The sequence below is a fragment of the Mirounga leonina genome, unplaced genomic scaffold, assembly GCF_011800145.1.
Source record: "Mirounga leonina isolate KUSES-001 unplaced genomic scaffold, KU_Mleo_1.0 Mir_173, whole genome shotgun sequence".
Lineage (NCBI taxonomy): Eukaryota > Metazoa > Chordata > Mammalia > Carnivora > Phocidae > Mirounga > Mirounga leonina.
The window spans coordinates 83,251,080-83,270,567 of record NW_023270447.1 but is presented as its reverse complement, the minus strand read 5'-3'; the positions used below and the strand labels follow the sequence as shown (position 1 = coordinate 83,270,567).

Here is a 19,488-nt window from a genome sequence, read left to right as displayed (position 1 = left end):
CTCCATTCTCCTTTCCTCTCCCAGCACCCATCCCCCACCCTGGCAAATGCCCTGATTGGCCCCTGTGATTGGCAGGTGCTGCCCCTGGAGTCAGGGTTAGGGTCACACACTTGGACTGAGAGCCGGGAGGTCCTGGCAAAGGAAAATCCTAGTGCCGTTCCACTAGGAACGGGAATGGCCATGGGCCGGTGGAAGAGCAGAGTCCTCTAGACGCCTCCAGGCTGCTTGAGGCTGACCATTACCCCTCCCCGCCTGCCCCACCTCCGGAACCTCTGGACCCTGTGTTCCCTCCCGACTCCCGGCCTCTCTGCCCGAAGAGCCCTTCTCAGCTTCTTCGTCCAGGCTGTCCTCTTTCCCCAGGTCAGGTTCAGGCTCTCAGAGAGCCTGCACTAAGCCTCTCATGCCCCTCTTTCCTGTGAAGATTGCTGCTTGGCCAGCACTCCACCGACGAGCACTTTCTCTGCACATTCTGTCTTCGGGAAGGTATCGTTATTGCCATTTTACAGATGAGGACACTGAGGCTCCATAGGGTATAAGGAATAGCTAGTTGAACAGAGGAGCCACGGCCGGTACAGAGTCCTGCCTTGCAGGGCCATAGTCCCCTCTCTTCCCGATCCACATGGAGCGCAGTCGCCAAGGCCTGGCTCTGGAATGTGGCACCTTTGCCCTACAGAGCTGCACCTGCCCACAGCCAGCCTCCAGGCTTCGCTCCCACCGTTGTAAGCCTCTCAGCCTGACTTTCAGACTGCCCCACCCTTTCCAGTCCTCACCCCTAGTCCTCCTATGGGGAGAGATGGGGTCCTCACTGACCTCCCCTAATCTCTCCAGAGCCCACTGGGAACACGCTGTTACCCTCTTCATAAAGTTCCCCTCTTGGTCTGGTGCTCTGTACCCAATTACCACAAATTTAGTGGCACAAAATAACTCACATTTATTATTTCAGTTTTTGTGGGTCAGGAGTTCAGGCACAGCTCAGTCCGGTTCTCTGCAAGGCCACAATCAGGGTGTAGGCCACGGATGGGTTCTCATCTGGAGGGTCAAGTGGGGAAGGATCCACTTCCAAGCTGTTGTGGCTGACGGCAGAATTGGTGCCTACACTTGTCATTGGGAGCCTACCTCAGGTCCTTGCCACATGGGTCTCTCCCCAAAATGTTCACTCACTTTATTAAAGTCAGCAAGCAAGAGAACATCTCCTTGCAAGGTGGGACATTACAGTTGTACATAATATAGTCTCACATATTCATCCCATCACTTGCCATATTTTATTGGCCAGAAGCAAACCACAGGTTCCTCCCACACTCAAGTGGAGGGGTCACGCAAGGGCATAAGCACCACGAGGCAGGGACCGCGGGGCCACTTTATGAGTCTGCCTGCCATATACTTTCCCTCTGATTATCTTTTCTTAATGGCAGGATGGGAGACTGGAGTCAGAGAGACCTGCTGTTTGGCTTTAGGCAAGACCTCATTTTCCTCATCTGTAAAATGGGGCAATACCATCTGACTCGGTATTCATGGGATGATTAAATAAACTCTATAGGTAGAGCTTTTAGCAGTATCCTTGGCATAGCTGTTAGGCTATAAATAGTAACAAATTCACGGTTACTATTCACCAGGCCTGGGCTGGTTTAGGTGACAAAAAGCCCTACATAACAATAGATTCAATAAAGTAAATGTTTGTTTTCTTTCATGTAAACAGAGTCCAGAGTTCAGCAGTCTAGGGCTGGGAGGATGGCTCAGCAATCAGCAGGGTCCCAGGCTCCTCTCTTACTGCTCTGTCATCCTCGACTTCATGCTCCAGCAGGGCTGCTGAGCTCCAGCCATCACATCTACACCACGGTCAATAGAAAGGAGGAAAGGGAAAAAAAAGAGAGAGAGAGAGAGAGAGAGAGAGAGAGAGATGTACCTTCTAAATGTCCCTTCTACAAACCCTTCCTGAATGTCCCCCTCCCCTGATACACACTTCTGCTTATGTCCCATTGGGGGGAACGTAGTCCTGTGGCATGGCACAGCTCAAGAGGCTGGGTAATGCTCTTTATTCTGGGAAGCCCTGGAAAACTAAGCACCAGGAGTTTCCTTACAGTGGAGGAAGGGCAGAGTGGATATTTGGAACCATGAGCTGGCAGAACAAAACCACCCTACTGAGAATATCAGGCTAGTGAGTCAACATTACCTGCTCTTCTTTCCCTCCCTCCAGCACAGGTAAGAGAAGAAAAGATCAGGTGAGCTGGGCTGGGAGGTGAGCTGTGCCCTCCAGGTGACATCTCACTTCGGCCAGCTGGTTCTGGGGCATCCCGAGGAGGTCATCGCCTTTTCCAGCCCTTAGCTGGGGCCTGACTGGCAGTTACAGACCAGAATGGCAGAGAGGAATGGCAGCCAAGGCACGCCCGCTGGTGCCCCTGAGAAATCGTTTCGCACCTCAGGGGTTTCATTGGGGCTCATCTGTTGACGATGAGGCCACTTCCCATGGTGGCGAGCACAGAATCCAAATGTCATCTGTCCCTTAACCCTTCACTCCTTAACCCTATGAGGTTGACACTGCCTGATCTACTGGACAGAGGGGATTGAACCCCAACCCTTGCACAGACTGTGCTCCCCAACTTCTGTGTATTGTTGGGGGGTTATAGGAGCACTCTCCTCCCGGGCTACTGGGAGCAACAAGGGACACGGTGTTGGGGAGTGCGAGCGATGCTGTGGACATCGTGAGCACTCGTGGAGGTTCGTTCTCCTTTTATTTCCCAACAGAGGTGCCAGCCCCACCAAGCAAGCCTCCTCCATGGGCTGTTATTCTCCTCCTCATCTCCTGCGGGCTGCCCTGTCTTAACCTCGGTTCCAGTTTTATGATTAAACATCCCAGCGTCAATTATTTACATGTCCAGATGACTATCAGGGGTTGCAGGGGGCTGAGTGACTCACATGGGAGAAGTTGGTTTTTATGGAGGGGAAATAGCATGAAGGGAAACAAGGAATTCTACCACCTGACCACAGAGACTGAGGTCAGCCTCAGAAGGGCTGGAAGCATCCAGGGTGCCGCGAGGGTGCTCTCAGTGGGGGTGCGGGGCACCGGGAGGCAGGAGTGGGCGGTGGAGCACTAGCTCTGCCCTCAGACATAGCCAGTTCGAAGCTTAGCTGGATGACTTCGAGCAGGCGTCTTAACTTCTCTGAACATCCATTTCCTCATCTGTGAAATGGGGATTACTCCAGAAAGTTTCTCATCAGGGTTCTTGGGAATGTTCAATGTGTTAATATATGATACATTTTTAAAATAAGTATATTAACTAAATCATAGAAATAATAAATCGTTAATATTTATATCAAGTAAGATATACCAAATTGTCTAAATGCCATTAATAACAATAATAATAAATGCATGGAAAGCACCCAGCACTTGGTAAGCGCTTAGGAGACCGTCCACGGATGCCTACTGTGATCCCAGAACGTTAACAGTTGGGAAAAGAATTGGGTGTGACTTTCAGGGAAGTGACTTCCCGAAAACTGGAAGCAGGTGGAGATGGGGGGCTTCCAGTGGGAATCACAGGTAGCACGGGAAGAGAGGGCAGGGAGAGAGCTGGACAAGCTTGAGTGGATTCCAAAACGGTGCTTGGCAGAAGGTTTGGGAACCCCTTCTGCGGAAGCAGCATCACTGTGGCTAAAAAAGAAAATGTCCAGATATGGGCAGGATAAACGCTCTCGGACTGTGTCCTGGCCTCCACAATCAAGGGCAGCCCCGCTAAAGGCCTGGGAACGGGGAGGGCTTTGCTTCTGCAGGATCCATCGGCCAGCGGAGGTCTGCCTGTCTTCTCTCCACACCTCCAGTTTTGACTCGAAACCCCCATATAAGGACCCCAGAAAATAAACGTCTGCCAAGCTTTGTCCCGAGGGCTGAGGAACTGGAGGTATGAGCCACCAGGAAAGCGGGTGCCTGCTGATACAGCGTGAGAATGCACGCCTTTGTCGGATTCCACCCCAGCCACGTTAGAACAAGTGCAGGCTTGCCTCCAGAGCAACCTCGGGTTAAAATGTAAACCCAGTGCAGGAGGGCCAGGCTGCCCAGCCTCCCTCCGGCCTGGCCACACGAGGAAGAGGTGCAAAATTCACCAAGGGATCCATTTGATCAGGATCTAGGAACGGTGCCCAATTAAAGGAGCTGTTGGACAAGTGAACGGTCTGAGCACCGGCAGGTGCCAGAGGAAGGGTATGCTTGTGCGGGCGGCCTGCGTGCATTTTCTGCGGCTGCTGTAACAAATTACCCCACAGGGTGGCTGGAAACAACACGCCTGAACTCTCTTGCAGTTCCTAAGGCCAGAAGCCCTCAGTCAGTTTCATGGGCTCAAGTCAGCAGGTTTGCAGGGCTGGTTCCTTCTGGAAGCGGAGGGGGACAAGTCGCTTCCTCGCCTTCTCCAGTGCCAGAGGTGGCTGCACCCCATGGCTCAGGGCCCCACCCCTCGTGGCCACAGCCCCTGGCTTCTGACCTCACATCTCCTGCTTCCTCCTCTGACCTTTTTTGCCTCCCTCTTCTAAGGACACTTGTAATTAAATTGGACCCACCTGGATAATCCCGGCTAATCTCCCCATCTCAGGATCCTTAACTTAATCACACCTGAAAAGTCCCTTTTGCCATATAAAGTTAACAGTCACAAATTCCAGGGATTAGAATCTGGATATTTGGGGTGGGGTGGGGGATCATTATTCAGCCTCCCATTACCTTCTCCCAAATTCTGAGAAACACGGAGTGGGTGAGTGGCAAATAGCCCCGAGCTAAACCCCAGATTCTTCTCTGCCCCCAACTTGAATGGCCTTGAATTAGCCTCTCACACCCCCCCACCCCGGGCCTCTGTAAAGATGGTAGATGCTCACCTGCCTCCACAAGTCTGGAAATAACAGCTAACACATTGGGAGCCGGTACTCTGTGCTCGTAATGCAGTCACTCATGGATTTTCCAGCCTTACTGTCCCTGGAAACAGCCCGGCAGGCTCCTGCCTCAGGACCTCTGTTCTGTGGTTCCCTACGCCTGGAAGGTCCTTCGCCCAAATATCCACATGGTTCCCTCCCCCACCTTCTTCAAACCCCTGCTCAAATATCGCTTTCTCAGTAACTGTGTTCCCTGACCACTGCATTTCAAGTCCCCACCCCCACACTCCCTACCCCCTCCCCAGGGGGGTATCAGCATTATTGTTCCCAGCTTGTCCTCCCCACCCAGCATTCTATGGAGTTTTCTCCAACAGGTGGTTGTCTGTCTGTCTTGGCCATTCCTCTATCCCCAGCACTTACAGCAGGTCCCGGCACACAGTAGGTGCTCTGTTAATGTTTTGTCGAGTGAATCACTAAATACCCGAACCCCCAAACTTTGAGCCCATCATGCATACCAACCCGCGAGGTTGATCCGAGTCCAGCTCCCCCGACCGGTAAGGCTGCTGAAGCGGACAAAGGTAAGAGGGAGCCTCCAAGCGAGTGTGAAAGAGCCGGGCTAAGGTGGGAGCACAGCCGCTGGTCCCATGAGCTCCCTGTCCCGGGAAGTTCTACGACATCTCGCTGGCCCCAGTCGGGGGGTACCTGTAACAGGTGCCACCTGCCCTGCCTTGGTGAGTTTGGCTGAACGGCTGCTTTCCTACTGCCTCGTGGATGAGGGAGTTTTGAACAAGGAGACTCTGCACAGGGCCACCACTTACATGCTGTGTGACCTGGGGCGAGTTTCTCAACCTCTCTGTGCCTCAGTGTATTCAGTGATAACGTGGACAGAAGGGGGGATAAGAGCACCTCTCTCATAGGATGCTTGGGCGGAACAAATGAGCTGACCCATGCCAAGCACTCAGTGTGAGCCCAGCACACTCTAGGGTCTGGGAAACAGTAGCAGATGTATCCGTTGCTGGCTGCAGGCTGGGGCCGGCTGGGATGGTCAGCGCCTGCACTCAGCCTTGCTTGCCAGAGTGGGAGGCCACTGGTGGCCCAATCCCAGAGCCTGGAGAGGGATCAAACGGTCAGACTCCCTTTGAATCGGTGGTGACAGGAGCTCTGGTTGCTGCCCTGCGTCTCATGGGCACCAGACTCTGTCCTGGCAGGGGACACACAGCGATGTCACCTTTCCCAAGAAAGACTGAATGTGGCTGGAGCCCTTGAGACTGGTTCCCAGTGCCAGCCTTGCAAATAGGGTGACACACCAGCAACTTGCTTAGAGAAAGATACTGCGTCAAGCTCCGGAAGACTTAGATACCCGGTTTGTTTTTGTTTTGTTTTTAAGATTTTATTTATTTGAGAGAGAGAGAGAGTGAGCGAGCGAGAGCAGGGGGAGAAGCAGGCTGAGCTGAGCAGGGGGCCCGACACAGGACTCGATCCCAAGACCCTGAGATCATGACCTGAGCCGAAGGCAGATGATTAACCGACTGAGCCAACCAGGCGCCCCAATACCCGGTTTGTTAACTCACTCCTTCTGTTGATGACTCCTGGAGTCATCAGAACGTGTTTGACTTCCTTAATCTCACTAACACTTAAATGGATGAGCAAGGAGACTGGAAATGTCAGGTCTTATAAAATCCATGGAGCTCTTCTGTTGGGAGGGGGGAAGCTGCCTCTTTTCTCTGCAACAAGTGGCAAACATCTGGGAACTGTCCTCTCCCCCATCTCTGCAATTTCTCAGGCTGAACCCTTCCCACAGGTCTCCTTCATGTCCTCGTACCCCCAAACTCCACCCATGGTAAATGTACATAAGGCCTTGCAAAGCAGCTGCTTTTTTTTTTTTAAGGTTTTATTTATTTGAGAGAGAGAGAGAGAGAGAGAGAGGGCACACAAGCAGGGGGGGAAGGGCAGAGGGAGACGGAGAAGCAGCCCCAAGCCGAAGGCAGATGCTTAACCGACTGAGCCACCCAGGCGCCCCCAGCTGCCGCTCTATCTTCCTTCCCCCACCTGCTCCAAAGCTAATTTGTTGCTCTCTCTCTAGCCTCCTGTTAAGCCCCATTTTAGCAGTACTGGTGATTAAAAGCATGGGTTTTGGAATCAGACATACCTTATCCCTGCCTTGTACTAGCTGTGTAACTTTGGATTAGTTACTTTACCTCTCTGAACCTCGGTGTCCTTATCTGTAAAACAAATATAATAGCTCTCGAAGGATTGTGCATGGATGTGTGTCCCCCAAAGCCCTGGCACACAATAGGAACCCGGGAATTGTTGGACTCAAACTCTCTAGAAAGCCAGTTTCACAAAGGCACATCTGTTACCCCCAGTGCTTTTGTGACGAAATCTCTCTGAGGATGAAGTGCAGTGCTCACTGCTGGCCTGCCTGCCCTGCCCAGGGAGGGGTGTGGTGCGAGAGGAGGAGGTACACTGCAAAGTCAGTGGGGATTTGATTGTGAATCTTGCCTGCTGCCTAGAGTTGTGTGACCTAGGGCAAATTACTTAACCTCTCTGAGACTCAGAGATAGTGGGGCTAATCATTCCTTGAAGGGTGGATGCTGCTGGTACTTATACTACTATTCCTATAATTACCGCTCTGCCTGGCAGATTCCTGCACATCCCTTCTTTCCTTTTACCCCCGTCAGCTTTCTCGGGCCCAGGCAGCCCTCTCTCCTCCCCTCTACCTTTATGACTCATTTGCACTCACTGCACTTCATTTTTCCTGAATGCTCAAGCTACAAAAACTTGTTCTCAAAGAATGGGAACCTGACATCTTTGACCTTGGTTGGTAGGGAGGTGGCCTGAAATGCCCAGGCAGGACTGGGGCAGCATGGTGGTGGTGGCTCAGCGCCTTTCTCCTCCCGTCCCCCACTGCCTGGGACCGGAACTTGGTGACCAAAGTGACTAGGGGCTGAAACTTGGCCCAGAGGCCCCCACTGAGTTCTTCCTTTGTGATGGGAATGTGGCCTGGTTCCCTGGGAATGCAGCTGGGGATCCCTTTCCCAGTTATGCAGCTTGGCAGGCAGAGGTTGGGGCACAGGGAGACTGGTCAAGGAGCCTCTTTGTCCTGGGATCTGGTCAAGCTGCCAGGCACCTCGGACCGCTGAGATTCCCCTCCCCACGAAAGGCAGCCGGGCCGGGCCAGGCGCTCCTGGAACTGTGCCTTCCAGGGCCAGGGGGCAAGCTTGATGTCCACGCAGGGGTCTAGATCAGATCCCTGCTTTCCAAATCCCCATAGAATTTCTGGGATTCAGAAATTCTGGGAACGGGACAAGGGAAGGCTTAGCTATCACTTGGGACCCTTTGCTCTGCCTCAGCAAGGACAGCACCGTTTCTTTTTTTTTCTTTCTTTCTTTTGTTCAATTTATTCAAAGCATTGTCTTCACATTAGATTCATAGAGACTCCAGTCCAGGTGCGGGATGGCCACACTCGGGTCTCAACCAGGTGGAGTGCTCTAAAGTCCAGAGCTGTGACTATCCGCCCCCACCCCGGACATCCCTGCTGGCTCTGGTTCGCCAAGGGTGCCCGGTGGGAGGGAAGACAGAGGCTGCCCAAAAGGAGGGAGGCTCGGGCTCTCACCCCTGCAGACTTCTGCCTAGGAACACAAGGGAACGCTGAAACCTGAAACTCCACCATGGAGGGATGCCTGGCTCAGTCAGTTAAGCGCCTGCCTTCGGCTCAGGCCATGATCCCAGAGTCCTGGGATCGAGACCCATATTGAGCTCCTTGCTCAGCAGGGAGCCTGCTTCTCCCTCTCCTGCTGCTCCCCCTGCTTGTGCTCTCTCTCTCTCTCTCTCATTCTGACAAATAAATAAATAATCTATATATAAAAAAAAAAAACCCCTCCACCAGGGCATGTTGGTAGAGTCACCTTCTTGGGTCAGAATGGAAGTCACATTTAGCCTGGGCACCTCTCCCATGTTGCTGGCAAATCGTTTGTTTACAGATACTCCGGAAAGTTGCTCAAACTAATCCTCTCCCCCTCGGTGCCAACCGTGGACTAGGAATTTCCCCAAATTGATACGGGATATTGGTCAAACTTTTTAACTTGCCAGATATTCATTCTACCAATAGTTATTAAGCACCTGTTAGGTTCCCTAATGAGAACTTTCATTCGGGGAGTTTATCCTCCACTGGGGGAGACAGGGAGCCAACAAGAAAGCGAAACAATACTATTATAGATTGTGAGGTAATGTTATCCATCCATGGGAAGAAATGTCATCAAGGAACCAAGCATGGGGCTTAAGAGTAGCTGCGTTATGGAGAGACATTTTATATAGAATGGTTAAGGAAATCCTCCCTGAGGAGGTGGCATTTGAGCTGAGAGACAGAAGTAGTAAAGAAGTAGCCAGACCAGGGCACCTGGGTGGCTCAGTTGGTTAAGCGACTGCCTTCGACTCAGGTCATGATCCTGGAGTCCCGGGATCGAGTCCCGCATCGGGCTCCCTGCTCGGCAGGGAGTCTGCTTCTCCCTCTCCCGCTCCTCCCTCTTGTGCTCTCTCTCTCTCTCTCTCACTCTCTCTCTCAAATAAATAAATAAAATCTTTAAAAAAAATTAATTTAAAAAAAGAAGTAGCCAGACCAAAGAGACAGATGGAAGTGTTTCAGGCATGGGGAACAGCAAGTACAAAGGCCCTGTGGCAGAACGTGCTTGGTGTGGGTAAAAAACAGAACAGAAGCACTGAGGGTTGTTGAGCCAAGAGAGAAGATATGAGAAAGGCAGGAGCCAATCCAATCTGGTGGGGCTTGAGGCCACAGGAAAGGAGTTTGGAATTTATGCGAAGAGTGGTGGAAAGGTGTTGATGGGTGTTGGAAATTCCTATTACAAAGTAATTCAGCCAATGAAAAGGGTCTCTATAAGGTATCTGTGAAGTGTAAGGAATAATGTAATAAATAAACACCCATATATTGTTTGGTTTTACCTGGTTTGGAACATCACAGAAGTGGAAACATGCTGCATTTGCTTTTCTGTTCAATGTCACGTTTGTCAGAATGGGCCACGTTGGTGCACATAGCTGCGGATGACATATTCGTGGCTGCGTGGGACTCGCGGAATAATGCTGTCATGGCTTATCCTTTCTCCTGGTGCATGGCCTTATTTGATTTTCTAATGTTGAACCAATCCTACATACTTGGGATAAACCCAACTTGATTGTGATGTATTATGTATTTATCTTTTTAAAACTAATTAATTTATTTAAATTTAATTAATTAACATATAGTGTATTATTAGTTTCAGAGGTAGAGTTCAGAGATTCATCAGTTGCATATAACACCCAGTGCTCATTCCGTCACATGCCCTCCTTAATGCCCATCACCCAGTTACCCCATTCCCCCCCAGCTCCCCTCCAGCAACCCTCAGTGTATTTCCTATGATTAAGAGTCTCTTATGGTTTGTCTCCCTCTCTGATTTTGTCTTATTTTATTTTTCCCTCCCTCCCCCTATGCTCCTGTTTTGTTTCTTAAATTCCACATGAGTGAGATCATATGATAATTGTCTTTCTCTGAAAGACTTATTTTGCTCAGCATAATACCCTCTAGTTCCATCCATGTTGTTGCAAATGGCAAAATTTCATTTTTTTGACGGCTGAATAATATTCCATTGTATATATATATACCACATCTTCTTTATCCATTCATCTGTTGATGGACATCTTGGCTCTTTCCATAGTTTGGCTATTGTGGACATTGCTGCTATAAACATTGGGGTGCAGGTGCCCCTTCGGATCACTACATTTGTATCTTCGGGGTAAATACCCAGTAGTGCAATTGCTGGGTCGTAGGGTAGCTCTATTTTCAACGTTTCTGAGGAACCTCCATATTGTTTTCCAGAGTGGCTGCACCAGCTTGCATTCCCACCAACAGTGTAGGAGGGTTCCCCTTTCTCCGCATCCTCGCCAACATCTGTCGTTTCCTGACTTGTTAATTTTAGCCATTCTGACTCGTGTGAGGTGGTATCTCGTTGTGGTTTTGATTTGTATTTCCCTGGTGCTGAGTGATGTGGAGCATTTTTTCATGTGTCGGCCATTTGTATGTCTTACTTGGAGAAATGTCTGTTCATGTCTTCTGTCCATTTCTTGACTGGATTATTTGTTCTTTGGGTGTTGAGTTTGATAAGTTCTTTATAGATTTTGGATACTAGCCCTTTATCTGATAAGGCATCACAAATATCTTCTTCCATTCTGTCGGTAGTCTTTTGGTTTTGCTGATTGTTTCCTTTGTTGTGCAAAAGCCTTTTATCTTGATGAAGTCCCAATAGATCATTTTTGCTTTTGTTTCCCTGGCCTTTGGAGACGTGTCTAGCAAGAAGTTGCTTGTCACAGAGGTCACAGAGGTTGCCGTCTGCGTTCTCCTCTAGGACGTTGATGGATTCCTTTCTCACATTGTGGAATTCCATTTGCTGGTATTTTGTTTAGGATTTTTGTTTGTGTGCAGACAGATCAGATTGGCCTGTCATTTTCCTTTCTTGCCTTGTCCTTGTTTGGTTTTGGTATCAAGGTTATACACTGCTCATAAAATGACTTGGGGAAATGTTTCCTCTTCTTTTAGCCTCCGGGGCACTTGTGGAAGACAGATAAAACCGCAGAAGGGTCTGGTAAACGCAGCTACCAGACTGTCATCCTTCTGCGGTCCCACTTTTTGGTACAACTTTTCTCGCTTGTGCCTCCAGCCCGACCTATGCCCCCACCACGCCAAGAAAAAACAAAAACACATTCCTCCCTCATAAGCGTCTCAAATTGAAATGCTCACAGCTTGATTAGAAAGCTGTGTTTCTGGTTTTTTACAGGTGGGTCCTTAACTCAAAAGTTTAGCATGAAGAGTTGTTTTCAGGCCTGCCCTGAGCGCCCCCACGAAGCAACAGGTAGGTGCCTCTCTTAACAGATTAACCACTCTTCTTGAAAACCCAGGTATAGGATCACTCACTTATCCTTTAGGGCCTCCCCGAACATGAGCCAGAGTCCAGCCAGAGGTGAGTCTGGCGGAGCTGGGACCCGGGTCTGCCCGCCAAGGCTGCTCTGTTTTAGGGATGTGTTGGAAACTATGTGGTCCAAATCCTCTAAGCACAAAATTAGCTTCTTTCCATATTTTTGAAAGGGAAAGAACACCTTACTAAATATAACATGGGTCAACAAGCCAGAAACAAGATAAACAGCCAGCAGCTGCAGCTCAGGAGCTGGGTTCCACACCCCTGGTGAACCCACCAGGGTCCTGGTCCCCAGAGGGAGGGCAGAATCGACGGACAATTTTAAGCGACCCCCAGGACACATAACCCTGCCACGAACCCAAAACACAAAAACCTTTATTTCATTTTTTTATTCTAAAACCAACACATACACATTTGTGTGTTTCCGATTGTTACTCTCCCAGTAAGAAAAAGAAAATAAAAATCACTCTAATCCCACCGTGCAGAAAACAACTAAAAAGACCATGGAATGCATAATCTGAGTGTTTTGAAATTTAATATAAAACATAAGTGTTTCGGGGCGCCTGGGTGGCTCAGTCAGTTAAGCGTCTGCCTTCGGCTCAGGTCATGATCCCAGGGTCCTGGGATCGAGCCCCACATCAGGCTCCCCGCTCAGTGGGAGGCCTGCTTCTCCCTCTCCCGCTCCCCCTGCTTGTGTTCCCTCTCTCGCTGTGTCTCTCTCTGTCAAATAAATAAATAAAATCTTTAAAAAAAGAAAAACATAAGTGTTTCTCAGCCTTTTTTCCCAGTATTGTTCCCTAAAGAGTCTTTTTAGACATTGTTTTTGTAATGCCCCCATTTTACCCCCATCCCATGAAATTTTAATACTGCAGATATCCTGTGTGTCTGTTAATGTATGGTGGAGGGCCACAAACCATTGTAATACCTAAGACTATATTACACCATCCCCAAGAACGAATTTTTGCCCCCGCCCACCGTGGGTGGTCTCACCCCACTGGGAATGCAAGCTTTAAATAAAATTAAATAACAAACCTTTCTAGAAGAACTTGCTATGTGCTGGTCACATATAAATCTAGGTGCTTTATGTATGTTTTCTTGTTCACTTATCATAACTCTCCTATGAGGTGAATACCAGAAAGACTTGGTCTCCTTTTACAGTTGTGGAAGCTGAGCCACAGAGAGGTTAAGTAATTTGCCAAAGCCACACAGCTGGGAAAGTTGGGAGTGAGGATCTGAGCCCAGGCAGCCTGGTTCCAAAGTTCATAACTGCTTTGCCTTGCAACAACACCTTCTGATTGTAACAAATCCAAAATACAGAAACAGAGTAACAGGTATACTTCCCAAGCCCTCTCTATTCTCTGAAGCAATCATTGCTAAGTTTGGAATGTGTCTTGCCTGAGATTTTTACATATATGTTTGTATATATGAAAATCTTCTGTCTCTTGTTTATTTTAACGTAAGGAGGATCATCCAGTCTTCCTTCCTATATATTCATGTATACAGATGTGTATATAGAACTTCTTAAAAATTAGAATCACACTGAACATACTTTTTTTTTTTTAACTTTGACTTTAAAATGTATCGTTAGCTGGCTTAAAACCATAATTTAACCAGCACGTGTACCATGTTTTATTTAACCAGATGCAGATTATTGGCTATTGAGACAGTTTCTAGTTTCTCACTGCTACAAAGCTACAATGAATATCCTTGCCTTGTACATAATTCTTAGAAGTTGGAATTACAGAGCCAAAGGGTATAAGCATTTTTGAAACTTTTGATCCATCAGTGCCAAAATTTGCCGTCCGGAAAAATTGTATAAAATCGCTTATCCCAACACCATTACCCACATTGGGTATTATTGCCTGTTTTCCATCACTGACCATTTAACAGGCCCAAATGTGTGAATCCCGACATTTTCATCTCTTTTGGTGACTCTCATCTGGGGCTTGTTTTACTCATGTGACAGGTAAGGCAAAGCTTGAGTCGAGAGAGCAGGGAGGGTAGGAGGTTAAAGTAGCCCCAGTCACTGGTTTAGAAAACACACTCTCCACCTCCCAAGGACAAGGCCTACCTGCTGGACCCCTAGCAGGTGCTCAGTCATGGGCTTTTTCATCTCCTGCTTCCCACACCAGCTTCCGGCTGCACCTCCACACCACTGTGCCCTCCTCCTCCTCCTCTGGCCATTTGGCAGAACTGCTAAAGCCCTCATCCTTTCCCTTGCTGGCTATGAGTGATATTTGGGAAACAAATACCCTCGTGTGTTAGGTAGCTGATCCACAGCAACTGTCTGCAGTGGGATGGGATCCCTGTTCAGTGCCCTGCATGCCTACACATACATGTTCACACATCAGTATGCATGTATATGTGGGTGTGCACGTGTGCATTTAGCACTGCACCATCCGGGTGCAGACCCTCTTATCTGAAGTGGGACTTGTCTCTCACAGAGACTTTCCATACGCCCTTCAGCCTGAGTTAGGACACCCACCTACCAAATTCCACAGTTTCTAGACTTTCTTCCCACTTTGTTGTTACTCCTTGTAGACTTTTCTGCTGGCCCAGAGCCCCACTAACCCTTAACTTGCTCACCAGTGTCCCTCCAGTGCCTAACACTGCTTAGCAGATGCACAAGAAATATTTGTGGAGTGAAAAAAAAAAAAAGAAGGAACAGACCTCAAGCCGATAAAGGATATTATCCCAAATATTTTTAGAGTATTTTTTTAACAAAGTGGCCACTTTCAGATTGAGCCCGTTGTTTGATGAGAAAATATCTCTGCAGCATTAGATTTCAAGTGGCCTGGTTGGCCGTCCTTCTGGAAAGATCGGAAAGAATGCAGAGTTGAAAATAGGACCTTGCCCATCCAAACATCTGTCAGGCTTTACTGTTCTGCAAAGGTCGCTGGCCTGGGAATAATGTACTGAGGAGCAGTTAGCCAGGAAGGGTGCTGCTCACTGGTCCTCCTGGCCCCTGAAAGGGTTCTGAGCTAAACCTTCAGGTGACTTGCTTATCTGGCTCACTCTCCCAGCTTACAAATGGTTGTGGAATCCCAGGACGGTGGGTTTGTTCCCTTGAGCACAAGGTCTCTGAGCTGCTTCGTGGGAAGAGGGTTTCTCGCCCAGCTGGGCACAGCAGCTAAGATGGTGAATAGGCCGGCTTCTGCCCCTTTAAGAAAAGCAAAACTCCGTGGGGCTGAAGGGAGGCGAGTCTTGCAGGAAGACTTCAGGTGGCCTCCATTCATTTCATTCAGTGAGTGAGCAGACATGTTTGGAGTCCCTGCTGTGTTCTGGGCACAGAGATGTGTCATGGGAAGAGAGAGACTGGCCACAGTAGTCACTGGTGGCCTGTGGGAGTCCACAGAAGGGGCAGCTGAGGAGGGGGGACCAGAGAACTGCAGAAACGCTGGAGGGGGGTGTGCAGAGAAGGGCGAGGTGAGAGATGAGGGGGGAGAGGCGGTCACACGCGTGACTCCAGGAGCCCAGATTTTCTGCTGCAGGAAATGGGGAGCCATGGAGGGTGAGGAGCAGCCCACAGGCCGTGTGGACTGGGACACACCCCCGATGGATGCCCGTCGCCCAGGCGATTTGGGTACAGCTACTGACCACGGCTCACGCACACCATCGTTCACGCTCCTCGCTGGGCCCCGTGCCCGCCGAGATTTCACTGCACTTCATTAAATTCCACAAAATGTTTTCAGGCCCCAGAGTGCTGACCTCTCTGGTCTCCTGCATGGAAAGGTCTGGCTTTTCCTTTTCGGGTGGGGTAGGCGGATCAGCCCTCCTTCTGCAGGCACGTAAGCCATCTGGAATGCATCAGCGGCCAGGCCCGGCCAGCGCGCGGCTCGGTCCCGCTCCGGGACTCCTTCAAGAGTGCGCCGCTGCGTCCACAAACGCGTCCGGAATCCGAACTGAGCCTCCTCTCTCTTCTTTCTGCTTTCCTTCCAGACCTCTCGGCCGCAGCTGTCCACGCAGGATGCCTCGAATTTGCTGGAAGCCGTCCCTCGAGAGCGCAGCCGCTGCTTCTTTAGGGCGGCACTAGGGATTTCGTTCCGTGCGTTGAAGGGGTTTCTGTTGTTCTTGCTGCGGCTGCTGGTGCGCTCATTTATTTACTTTCTTGCTTTGCACCGGCCCTCGGCCCGCTCCCACTGGCATGATGGCCCAGTCGAAGGCCAACGGCTCCCACTATGCGCTGACCGCCATCGGCCTGGGGATGCTGGTTCTCGGGGTCATCATGGCCATGTGGAACCTGGTGCCCGGGTTCAGTGCCCACGAAAAGCCGACAGCTCAGGGGAACAACAAGACAGAGATAGGCAGTGGCATTCTCAAGAGCAAGACCTTCTCCGTGGCCTACGTGCTGGTCGGGGCTGGGGTGATGCTGCTTCTGCTCTCCATCTGCCTGAGCATCCGGGACAAGAGGAAGCAGCATCAAGGCGAGGAGATGGCCCACATCCAGCACCAGCCGGGGGTCGAGCCACACGGCCGGGAGGAAGACAGGTGAGGACGGGCTGACCGCCCTCGGACCGGGGGATGGACACACACACACACACACACTCACACCCACAGCATTCACTGACGAGACTGCTTTAGTCTAGGAGGCTCTGCCTTCCCACTTTCCCCCACTAAGGCTCTGTAAAGCAGTTTATAATTTTCCAAATAACTCTATACTTCTATCCCAGAGTTTCCCAAATCATGCGGTATGAATGGATTACAGGTGTATCAAGATTTTGACACCAGCAGGAAAGCTGCATGGGGCCCAGGGCAGCCAGAGCCTCCAGACGGGCTGTGTGTACGTGCTTTGCGTTGAAAAGGTTGGGAACCAGTGTTCTATTTGGACAAAAATGCCACAAACACATTTAAGAGATAAGCAATAAATCGGGGAACACATGATGAAGGTTGACATCCCTACTAGAAAAAGAGCCCTTGCAAATGAGTATGACAGGGGAGCATATCAGTAGGAAAAGGGACAAAGGATACAAGCAAGCATCTCATAGATGTTCAGACAATAGATGTCCAACCTCATTCGTCATGAAATGCAAACAAAAAGAAGGTGTCGTTATTCTTTGCCTATATTAATGGCCAAGCCGGGCAGCCCTCGGTGTTGGAGAGCTGTGGGGAAATGGGTCACTGATGGGGGTATTGACTGACACAACCTTTCTGAAGAAGAGTTTTCACAGTGAGAGGAGATATTGAAGATGCGTGTCCCTATCCATTCTGTTCCTACGAGTTCACCCTTGGGAGAAAAAATCACGCAAGTGCAAAGGAGTCTGTGCCTTTAGGTTTATCAGAGCGTTGCTTAGAATAGCAAAAAATTGAGAAACAACCTAAATATCCACCATTCAAGCTAAATCATGGCACGCCCACTCGGTGGCATTCTGCACAGCCATTGCTGAGCTGTAGTTGCTAATGCGGGACCGTATGCACCGTGGTGAGAAAGGGAGGTTACAACACGGCATCTGTGGTGAGGTCCTAATCGCATCAAATGTTGCAGCTGTGGGATTAGAGAGGGGTCTGGAAAGGTGTACAACAGAGTATTAACAGTGGTTGTCTCCAGGTGGAAGGAGATGGGACGGTTTTCTTTTCTGCCTTAGGTTTTCCTGTGTTTAGATTTTCTGCAACTTTGTCATCCTTCTAGTGGGAAGGGAGTTGTTTTTGGCTTGGAAAAACGAAACCTATTTTCTGATAATAAAAGATCATGCACACATATTCTCGAAAATTCAGGAAATACAGAAAAGAACAAAGAAGGAGAATCAGTCTCCCCTAATTCCCCACCCTAGCCAGGAGCACACACATGCTAAGGGAAATGAGAGGTAGGCCTGGACAAACAGGGAGGGGCTGATGTTGACCATTATCACCCTACAGGTTCAAGTGCAGAGTCCTGGACTATGGCTTATGGCACTATTCCCTCAACATGTGTAAAAAAAAAAAAAGAAAGAAAGAAAAAAAAGACACCTGACTTTCTGGTTTTCTCTTTCAACAGTCAAAGGAGACTAAGCCTGAGGATAAGACCTTTGAGCCTTATAGTGAACTTGGAAGACAAAATTACAGAATACCTTGAAATACATATAAATTTTATAGTAGACATCCCTTCTCTACCTGGGGACAACCATTCTGCTTCAAACTGGCTGCTGCTTCGTGCACGTTTGTGTGGCCTTTGGCAAAAGGACCCAGCTTGGCGCCAGAACAGCCCATCTGGCATGTGGTTAAGCATGAGTCTTAAAAGCAAAGGGGGGTTCACACTTCCTCGTGTTAACACTTCCAGATCATCCAGTGTAGTCGTTGAGTGTGGCATTCAGTTCCTGCTCTCCCACTTCCCACGTACATGACCAAGTCACATAACCTTGACGTATCCGTTTCCCCATCCATAAAATGGGTATGAAAATAGTACCTAACTCATAGCATTGTTAGGAAGATGAAACTGGTTGATATGTGTTAAAGTACTTAGCACAGTACCTGACGCCTAGCACACGGTTCAAGTGTTAGCTTTTATTACTTTTGGCACCCACGGGTTGTTCACAAGGCTGGTGTATGTGGACCCGGTGCTGACACAGGATCCGGAGTTCATCTACTTGTGATTTTCAATATGGCGGGAGCACATGCTAACACTCTCCATGTTGGTGCTTGTTGTCTTGCAGCCAGGAGGAGGAGGAGGACGCCTCCTCCAGGTACTATGTCCCCAGTTACGAGGAAGTGATGAACACAAACTACTCAGAAGCGAGGGAACTGGACCAGAACCCGAGGATGAGCATCTCTCTCCCGTCCTATGAGTCCTTGACGGGTCTTGACGAGACGAGCCCCACAGCTGCCAGGGCCAACGTGGAGACCAGCCCGGGGAATCCACCCGACAGGCAGAACTCCAAGTTGGCCAAACGCCTAAAGCCACTCAAAGTTCGAAGGATTAAATCCGAAAAGCTTCACCTCAAAGACTTCAGGATCAGCCTCCCGGACAAAAACGTCCCTCCTCCCTCCATCGAGCCTTTGACCCCCCCACCACAGTATGATGAAGTCCAGCAGAAGGCTCCTGATGCCCGGCCACCTGACTGACGGCCCCGCTCAGGTGTGTTCCTCCGGTCGCTCACCCTCCACGCCACGGACCCCCCGTGAAGCCACTTCAGCTGCAATTGAGGAGCGGAGGGGGCAGATGCATACAGATTGATGTGGATGGGGGTGAGGGAGGGGGGCGTGGGGAGTCCAGTGACTAGGGACTGACTGACATCCACAGAACCTCACGTGGCAGGTGCGTCGGGAATAGCTGCTGCCTCGGATCTCGGGATGTGGACCCCGTCGGGGTCCTCGCGGGGTACGCACCTTCCCCATCGTTTTTCCCCAACTCTGGGTTGTTGGCCATAACACCTCTCTTTCCAAACAGGAGAGGATGCCTAGCAGCTGGTTTAGGTTGTGATTTTTGTTTTGCTTCCACTAGGACTGTTTTGTTTCAAAAAGAAAACAAGATATGCCTTTGCTTTCTTCACCGGAGTCCTGAGCTGTGGGTAGGAGATGTGACTCGGCTTTCTAGAAAGGACGCGGGGCCATTTCGGGAATGAAGTGAAACAAGAGGCTGATCGATGATGTGGGAGTGAGGCCCAGCTGGGGCTCTCTCAGAGCCCCTGAAGCTGTTGGCTCTCGGAGGGCCCAAGGCCCGGTGATGCATAAGATCAGAGTCTTTACTGGTACGCTTTCCTAGTGC

General features: G+C 49.8%; 1 protein-coding gene across 2 annotated transcripts in view; it reads left to right on the top strand.

Annotated features, from left to right (window-relative positions):
- Nucleotides 1-19,231, top strand: part of TMEM51 (transmembrane protein 51) — a 55,125-nt gene extending 35,894 nt beyond the window's left edge. Inside the window, exons 2-4 of one of the 2 annotated variants that reach the window (XM_035019740.1) lie at nt 11,673-11,747; nt 15,750-16,298; nt 18,437-19,231. In XM_035019740.1, coding sequence (XP_034875631.1) covers nt 15,955-16,298; nt 18,437-18,845 — 753 coding nt within the window. In that variant the 5' untranslated portion in view covers nt 11,673-11,747; nt 15,750-15,954 and the 3' untranslated portion in view covers nt 18,846-19,231. The remainder of the gene's footprint in view (nt 1-11,672; nt 11,748-15,749; nt 16,299-18,436) is intronic. The other variant, XM_035019739.1, reaches the window with a different exon arrangement.
- The last annotated feature ends 257 nt before the right edge of the window (nt 19,232-19,488 follow it).